Below are 9,217 nucleotides of genomic sequence, written 5' to 3' on the forward strand. Positions count from 1 at the left end.
ATAAGCGGCCAGTTGTACCTTTGCGGTCATGCAGGTACAGTTGCACGGGCTGGCCCTCCCCAAAAGCGCAGAAGGCCACCATGTTCTCGTGAGGGTGGAAAGACACGCCGCGCAAGGCCGAGCTGTAGCAAAGCTCCGAGTACACCGCCACCTGGTCGCCGGATTCGGCGTTCCAAACGTACGCCATTCCGTCCTCGCTGCCCGAGTAGATAAAGTTGCCACACGGCGTGAAGGTGCTGTTGATCCTCTCTCGCTGGTTGGTGGCTCCCGTGTACTTTTTCATGGTCATACTGAGACAAAAAAACAAAAACCTTACTGCTGTTACTGTAAGAGCGACTAGCAGAGGGTCCTGACTAGCAGGCAGCCTAAGTGGGCTGCATGGGAATGCAAACATAAACATTACAACAATGATTTCAACAACATGCAATGATAACGCGAAATAACAATGTTCATATTTCTCAACAGGTAATCTGCAGCAATTTACTTGAGTATGTATAATATTTATTATGGCATCTATTTTTTCCATTCTCTGTTAACACAAGAGAATTCATATTTGTGTTGGGTGGTTATTGTATTATTATACAGTGTTCCCTCGCTACTTTGCGGTTCGGCATTGCAGATTCACTCTATCGCAGCTTTTCATAATGTAAATCCTCACGAAAATAAAATGAAAAATAATTAAAAAAAAAAAAAAAAAAAAGCTCAACCTCTCGCAGAAATTCACTTATTGCATGGGGGCCTGTGACGTATCACCCACGAAAAGTGAGGGAACACTATTTTATTATCAAAATAAAGACAATAATTTTAAACCAAATTAGCAACCAACTCAGAGAGGAAATTTCTAAAACGTCGCATTATGATTACGTTTCCATGATTTATTTGCAAAAATAATACAAATATTATTAATCAATAAACTATAAAAATACTTTTGTACAAATAAAGGCCTGCCCCAAAACACACCCAGTATTCTCTACAGTTAAGTAACGTTAAGACCATCCTGCCACTAGATGATTCAATATTAGAACTGAGCACATTTTATATTACTTCATCTACAATTGAACCAGATTCTTCTTAGTACTTTTGTTAATACTGATATATTACTGTCAGTTTTGGTGTATTATGAATCGTTATCAAGGACATTGTTTGCGTGCCCATCCCCTGCTGCAGTTTATGATCCTTACACTGTCGAGTGACAAAGGGTGTTGACAAAACCAAATGCTAAACTTACATTCTCAAATCCAAGTTCCTGAGGACGTTGTCTTTGGCATGAATGAGGAGGCAGCGCCCGTTTGGATGCACCTGCAGCATGTTGATAGGGATGCCCTTGAGGTCTGCCTCGATGTGAATCTGTAAAACGACCACGTGAAGCGTTGAGCACACACGCTGCAATCACGGCTGGGCGATTCATTGATTTGTAAAATCTAAAAAAAGATGTCAATGTATTTTTAAGGATGTTTTTTTTAACCTCTCTCTGTAGTTCAAAACTCATCTCCACTGATGAGCGTTGCTTACACTAACGACATAGCTATAAACAGAAGAGCTATGGTAGTCTACAAAAGCAGCGTTGCCAACTTACCATGTGATGGGAACATTTAGCTACTTTTCCGACCACTTTTGCACTTAACTATTTTCCCCCAAAAGGGGCTAGCGACTTTAGGTAAAAGTCAACATGACCAGAATCATTTTAAATTGTTCTCAGCATGACAAGAAAATATGCCAATGTCAGGTTGTCTACAACTCCACATGAAAAAACAAAGACAGCGAGAGCGCTGGCAAGAGACAAATGAACCAGTCGAGCCGCGCATTTTACGGCTCATTTTATGGCTCATTTTATGCTGTTTAAGTGTTCATTAAAAGGTTATGTTTAAATACATGCTTTGACAAAAGGGACATTTTTCCAAGAGGAAGTATTTATTTATTTTTATTTTTTTTACATTAGCCGTAAAAAAAAAAAAAATAAAATAAAAAAAAAAAACAACAACAACAACAAAAACATCCATTTCTATGAAAGGGAAATTGATGCAAGTTAACGAGCAGGAAAAACACATTCTGGGAAAAAAAGATTTCAAAGCTGCTTTTGAATCAGCAGAAATAAAGCAAATCAAGCTGAGAAGGGAAAGAGGTAAAACTTTTTTTTTCTATATGCAAAGAGGAGGAAAAACAATCAAAATGGGAACTAGGATTTTTGGGTGAAATAATTAAGACATTTTATTTTAAAGGCTCACCACCCAGGCCTGTCTGAACAAAGGCGTGGTGCATTTATTACCTTCTCCACACACCAGTCACGCCAAGGCTGCTGCTCGCCATCGCTTACTGAAGTCTTCCACATGATGACACTTCCCGTGTTGTCTGCCGAAAACATCCTGTGTCCTGGAATTTTGCAGAAACAAACATCATTTAGGGTTGAATTGAATAGATCATTTTATGTTTGTAAGCTAAAGACGTCGGGTTATTTCCAGGTGGTAGAAAAGTGACTGACGACCTGAACTGAAACACTGACAAAAACGTGTTGCGCCGGCAGATATATCATACATTATATATATTTTTTTCCCCTAAGGCAGAGATGGCCAACTGGTGGGCCGCACTCTGAGTGTGACATCATGGTGAAACATTCTCTACCTCCTGCGTCAAAGCAAATGGAGTTGATGAAAGCGCCGTGGGCTTCAAACTCGCGCAGTAGCAGGCCGTTGATGTCGTCAACATCGAGCCTCCACGCTCGGACCACGCAGTCGTAGCCGCCGCTGATCACCAGATGCTGCGCCGCCGGGTGGTACCGGGCCGTGTACACGAACGACGGGTGCGGTAGAACCTTCCGTGCGGTCGGGAGGAACTGCTCCACATCCCACTCCCTGCAAAACCAAGTAACAGTACCAAGGTGTATTATAGGGACATGTCCATGGTTTGATTTAATAGTGGCCTCTGGTCTAATAGACATCATACTTCAATTAACCGCCAGTGTGTACACAACACACCTCAACACTTAAACACCTCACCTCAAAAGACGCATTTCCACAAAATAGTGGCCTTACCTCCTATAGACATTGTGTGACAATGTCGTCCATTTGAAAAAAACAGACACCTCAAATAACAAAATATTTTCTCAAATAGCAGTCATCCCTTGAATAGATGTAAAGCTTCAATTAATTGCTGAAGAAATAAACACCACATCAAAAAAAAAAAAAAAAATTCTCATCACTCCTCAAAATCATCCTGATGGATGCCATGTAACAATTAGTCAATGGGTGTGTCATCCATTTTGACATCTTACTCTTATGGATGCTCTGCTTTAATTGCTGGCCAAGCAGCAACCTCTGCTTATTTCCTCAAATAGTGGCTTTCGCTCTCTAATACAAGTAGATGCCATGCCCCAATTAGTTGCTGGGTGAACCTTATAAAAACATCTCACCCTAAATAATCAAATTTCCATATGTGGTGGCCGTCTCTCCTACTTACAAAAACTCCTCACCTCAAAAAATAATATTTCCTCAAATGGCGGCAGTCCTTCTTAAGAGATGCCGGATGTGTCCTCTACGCAAGACAAAGAATGGCCTCCTCAAATATTGTTCACATAAGTAAATTTCGTGTGAGCATCGCACCTGACGGTTCCATCGGAGGAGACGGACAAAAGACGTCTGTCGTCAGCGGACCAGCAGAGTTCGTAGACGATTTTCAGGTGGCCGCTGAAGGCGGCCAAGGCTTTCCCAGAGGGAATCTCAAACACTGCAACACAAACGACATTTATTATGTAAGTGAAGATTAAGGTAAATACAGATGAGGTTCTTGTGCGGCCTGTCACTCACCTACAACAGGGAACAAATCTCTGTCGGCACATGCGGTGGCGAGAAGCGTCCCGGCGTGAGAGAAGAGCACCGTCAAGCAGCCCATTTGTCCTCCACGGAACACCAGTACAGGCTTGTTGGGAATCCGACACACCTTTAAAATAAAGCCCGGAATTTAACCCTGGACACCCAAAACGTTTTTTAGAAACAACAATCAACAGCAATTTGCAAATGTGTAATTTTTCAGTAGAACACGTGCTCTTTCTGTAGTGCCCTAAGATGGCGCCCAAATGTCCTGCTCCATCTAAGGCTAACATTTCCCTTTGGGGTCACCATTTAGGTCTTAAACTATTATTACTGGCATTTCAAAAAAAAAAACATTTGAGGGTGCGTCTACTATTGGCAAACTTTGTATATTTGCTTCGGGTCCTGGTCCCTAACCACCACAAATTGCGAGGGTCCACCGTATTCTTGACACTGACCTGGCCGGGAATTCTGCTCCATTTGAACGCTGGAGCGCTCTTCCCTTCCGCATGTGTCGGGGATGTCCTCTTGGTGGCGCCGTCCTGCAGCTCGCTGAAGGAGGTGCTTCCTCGCTCCTCCTGCAGCGCCATCATGGAACGCACGCTGGGGTCCACCTAAATGTATTTCAGAAACAATGACCACGAGGGATGCGTTTCATTTTTCCGTAAATGGCTGACACAAGCATAGGGTGGCTATTTTTGTCTTCTTACGCGCTGAGGAAGTCTGATGCCTTTCACTGTGACGTAGAGGGTGGACGTGTATTTAACACGCGGGTAATGCCGCCACCACTCCACCACTTCTATGGTGCGAGGCTGCCTCTTGGCCGACGTTGGCGGGCAGTAGAGCTGCAGGCGGATTTTGCTGCCGGTGTTCAGCACGCCATTGGCGCCAACTGGCTAAAGGTTAAAAAGAATAAAACGAAAAAAATATATAAGCAAAAAGAGGCATATGCTGCATTTTTTTTTACAGTTAAGAGCATGTGTGCACAAACGTTTGTACTCAAGGGTCATGTTTTTAAAAACGTTAACATCTTATTTTGTAGGGTAGCCTTTGAACTTCCTGTTCAACTTATTGAAGTCGTGCGGGTGGAAGTATGCAGTGCATAACAGTAGCAGATAATCAATGGCACTTTGGACTCTCGAAGTGAGTGAGTGTGTGACCGTCAAGTTGGAACATTTGTGAGATCCACCCATATGCAACGTCACACCAAAGACCCAACTAATTGTATACAAGCAACTAAAAATCAACTTTCCACGACAAATTCCAAGAGCAAAGAGGAGTTGAAGAAAGTACCTTCAGGAAGGCCCAGGCAATCTTTCTGAATCCTCGCTCATGGATCTCAACATCAACATTGGCTTTGGCTTCCTCCATGGTTAGAAAGTCCAGGATCTTGGAAGGAAGGGAGGGAGGAAGTAAAGATGGAAAGAAGGCAACCAATTATCACCTGAAAAAAAGGCTCTGAAGTTTTACGTGTGGAGGAGCATTTTGTGTATGCTTCACCTCAAAGAAGAGGACCACTTTTGGTCTCTCAGGGTCCCGCCTGACAAAGTGCGCGAAGGGCTCGTTGAAGATGATCTGCTCCTTCCACTCGGGGACGACTGACTTGTTCTTCTTGAAGTCGAAGGGCTGAGTCATGATGGGAAGGATGTGGTCCACGGTGTCTCGCTCGTAAAACGACGACACGGGACGATGGCTGAAGGGTAAACATAGTGTTACATTTCCATCATTGTGTTAATATAAAGGGCAGTTCAGAATATTACACAACATGACGTGAAATGTTGATTTTTATTCTATACTTGACAATTTATTCGAAAATTTAAAAAAATGGAAAATCAGGTGAACGTGTTCACAGCCTTTGCCAAGAAGCTCAAAATTGGTCTCAGGTGTATTGCGTTTCCACTGACCATCCTTGAGATGCTTTTTCCATATTAATTAGAGTCCACATGTTGTACATTGTTGATTAGACATGATTTGGCATTAGACATGGAAGGCACGTAAAAGTCTATATAAGGTTTTATTATGAATACATTTGCAAAATTTGCAGAGCACACTTTAACATATCTGGAGGGATCTGAAAATGGCTGTGCACCAGGGTGATAATAGTTTGGGATTTTAAAAAAATTAGAGTTTGTTTTTACTTTGTTTTGACGGCTGTGGCGTGTAATAATCGTAATTAAATTTGGTTTAATTGCACAGCCCGGTGCACTATGTACCTTAACTAAATGGGACCCTTTCTTACCTGTCTTTCTTCTTGACGTACTGGCCTGTGATGTCATCCACCACGTGGACCTTCACCATTGGATGCGAGATGCGCAAGTCCGTCTTGAGGCCATCTGTTCGGTGCACGTACACCCCCAACACCAGGCCGTCATTTTCATCGGGCTCGGGCTTCTTTGGCACCTCACTGGCGTTCCATTCCCCCGACGCTGAAAAGATTGGACAAAACTATGTCAGCAGTGTCCACAATATTAGGTACATGAAAATGCGTGTCAAAGATGTGATGGTTCATTGAGCGAATGGCAAACGCCATGTAAAAAAGCCACACAAGAAAAAGCGAGAAGCAAACTTTTTCTGCTTAAAAAAAAGAGAGTATACACTTTCTTTTGGTAGGTTATATTGCTACAGAAAACAATATATTCTGTGGGTCTAGAAAGATTTGAATGAGACGCATATGGTCCGGGTGCCTCCTGGACACCTCCCTGATCACGTGTTCCGAGCTCAGCCTGGGAACTCCTTGGGGATTTCCCTCGAAAGAACATGACAAAGTGGCTGGGGAGCGGGAATATAAAATGTACTATTTACTTGACTTTGTCCTCTTCTGCTTCTTCTTCCTCCTCTCCTTGGAAGCACTTTCCACATCACCGTCCTGTTCATGCTCCCTGATGGACAGAAGCTCAAATAATCAAAAAATGTATATGAAATATCAAAAGAGCAACATTTATCAAAGTAAAATGATTAAAACTCACCCAACATCCGACTCGGTGGCAGCAGATTTCAATTTCTTCTTTTTCTTCTTCCCTACGTCCTCACTCAAGTGTGTCTCTTCGTCCTCTGGCGCCATCTGCTGCTGGTACTCCTGCAGCAGCTCCTCGCCGTCCTTGTCGTCAGCTGACTTGGTGTCATCTTTCCGTTTGCCCTTCTTACTCCCACGTCCCGCCTCCTTCTGTACGCCATCGGCTTCCGAGCCGGCGACTTTGTCGGGCAAAGGCCGGCTGGGAAGCTCCCTCTTAGTCTTCCTCTTGGCTTTCGATGGTGGGGCGTCCTCTTCGTTGACGTTTGGGGCTGTTTCACTCTCTCTGCTGTCGCGCTGCTGATGATGTGCGTCGTCGTCATCGGACTCCCCGCCCTTCTTGAGACGGAGGTTCTTGAGAGTCTCAAGCTGGAGAGAAGGAAAATAATTTGTTAAGCATTTTCTGGAAGAATAGACCACCAATGTCAGGGGGAAAAAGGCAGCAGCCTCGAGGGGGGAAAAAAATACAGGGACCTAGTACTGACAGGAATAGTGAATACTTGACCAAATAAAGGCCTATAATTGCCAATAGGTTCCACAAGATGATGGCAAACCACTATTATTATCTAAATGAAATTTCTCAAATAACTACAACATAGTTCCTTGGCACCACGATGCTGGAAATCACTACTTTTCTCTAAATTAAGTTCCTCAATTTATTCCAACATAGTTCCTTGGCACCAAGATGTGGTAAAACACTACTTTTGTCTAAATGAAACTCCATAATTTGATTTGACATTGTTCGTTGGCACCAAGATGGCGCCAAAGTACAATAATTGTATTGCTTTGGGATCATACTTTGTTGTGTAGTTACAGTTTGAACTATCAATCCATGAAATTCTAAACGGGTCTAGGACGGCATCAGTTACTTGCCGATTTTTTTATACCCGCATCAGGACTCGGTCCCGCACCTTTGTATGCCTGTATATCAAACGCATTGTCACTCGTTATCAAAGTTCAACTTAACTGTTCAGTTGTTTTTACCATTTTACGAACGTTGACTTCTTTTCACACCGTCTGATGAGCAAACAGCAGACAAATACACGAGGAAAACGAATTACCACAATGCTCTCTTTGTTTTCTGTGTGTTTCTTCTTGGACTTTTTCTTATTTGGCTTCTCAAACGTTTCATCCAATCCATCCTGGGTCGCTGTCCAGGTACTCTCGCCTGTAATTACGTGAATGTAGCACATTCAGACACAACATAACAGATTAATTCTAGTATGTTAACATGGACTCTGATCTTTAAAATGTGTGTATAGCAATTTGTTGACTGTATGCACTATGCCTCCAAAAGTCTGTTTTTTCACCTTAGTGTGAAATGGTATGACAGAGAACATCTAACAGAGAAGTATCAAAGGTGGTACACCAACAAGACTGAATCGTAGGAATAAACAATGGAGGCGACCGCAAGACTGTCTTAACATGAAAGTGTTTGTTTACAAGCGGTGCCATCGAGAATGCGAAAGCTTTTGTTTGCTACACGGAAATACGTGTCACGTCACAATGACGCGACATTATGAACTTGTACACTTGGAAATAGAAATCATTTTGGGAAGCCCCACAAAATATTATAAAAAACAATATATAAATTATCAAAACTTACCTGCAGGCATCACCGAAGTCTGTCATTTAGCTAGCTACGTTAGCGTGCTAACGTTAGCGTAGCTTTACCGGGAGGGACGTCATACGTATGGTCAAAAGCTTGTCCCTTTTGGCGCTCAAACGAGCTCCCGGTGAACTCTGACCCAGCTGACGTCCAAAGTCGGTCAAAAATACATTTTGAATATTAAGATAAAAAAAAACCACGACAACATGCGTAAAGAAGGAAAGCCCGCGCGCGGAACTGCCCGTCAGTGATTCTTGGGTTCAGTCGAATCAATCAGTGCATTTACAACACCGTTTACCGTCACTAAACTATAGCATACGAAGGGGTTCCGAGGCCGTTTCGCTTTTCCCACCCCTCCACAACCTCGACAACACTCAGTATCTGTTTTATCGGCGTGACGTTCCGGTACTTTCCCCCGTCTACGTGAGGTTTATTCGGCCAAAAGTAACGCATCATCATAAGCAAAACACTTTAGCGTTGACATGGCTGCGCGAGCGTCGCGTTGCCTTTCTTCTTCGTCTTGTGTTTTTCTTCCTCCTCGTCCTCCTTTCTGTACTACTGTCCCCAGCAGGACTCGAAATGTAACTACAAGTCAAACTACACAAGCTACTGTTGCCAGGCCTGTGGTTTTCAAACGTTACGATGCTGTCGAACAGGTATTAATTTAACGATTGACTCTAAAAAGACACATGGGTATCTGTTTAAAAGTGATAAGTATTCTATTTGTACCTATTTTGACCATTTTACTCCTCATTTTTTGGCCATAATCAGGTTTGGATGGTGACTACGGAAATA

At 43.0% G+C, this 9,217-nt stretch overlaps 1 protein-coding gene across 3 annotated transcripts in view; it reads right to left on the reverse strand.

Moving 5' to 3' along the window:
- The window catches only part of ahi1 (Abelson helper integration site 1), a 33,688-nt gene extending 24,732 nt beyond the window's left edge, over nt 1-8,956 (reverse strand). For all 3 annotated transcript variants that reach the window (XR_015089224.1, XR_015089225.1, XM_086048637.1), the window contains exons 1-15: nt 8,420-8,956; nt 7,875-7,981; nt 6,770-7,182; nt 6,606-6,682; nt 6,043-6,229; nt 5,304-5,496; nt 5,097-5,192; nt 4,514-4,699; nt 4,262-4,417; nt 3,801-3,933; nt 3,597-3,720; nt 2,620-2,849; nt 2,267-2,370; nt 1,229-1,347; nt 19-290 (exon numbers count right to left, since the gene is read on the reverse strand). Coding sequence is in view for 1 of the 3 variants with exons in the window: in XM_086048637.1 (XP_085904763.1) it covers nt 19-290; nt 1,229-1,347; nt 2,267-2,370; nt 2,620-2,849; nt 3,597-3,720; nt 3,801-3,933; nt 4,262-4,417; nt 4,514-4,699; nt 5,097-5,192; nt 5,304-5,496; nt 6,043-6,229; nt 6,606-6,682; nt 6,770-7,182; nt 7,875-7,981; nt 8,420-8,429 (2,407 nt within the window). In the remaining 2 variants the exon portion in view is untranslated. The remainder of the gene's footprint in view (nt 1-18; nt 291-1,228; nt 1,348-2,266; nt 2,371-2,619; nt 2,850-3,596; nt 3,721-3,800; nt 3,934-4,261; nt 4,418-4,513; nt 4,700-5,096; nt 5,193-5,303; nt 5,497-6,042; nt 6,230-6,605; nt 6,683-6,769; nt 7,183-7,874; nt 7,982-8,419) is intronic.
- Between the last annotated feature and the right edge of the window lie 261 nt (nt 8,957-9,217).

Source organism: Filicampus tigris, chromosome 13 (genome assembly GCF_054856515.1).
Source record: "Filicampus tigris isolate MCC_2025a chromosome 13, RoL_Ftig_1.0, whole genome shotgun sequence".
NCBI lineage: Eukaryota > Metazoa > Chordata > Actinopteri > Syngnathiformes > Syngnathidae > Filicampus > Filicampus tigris.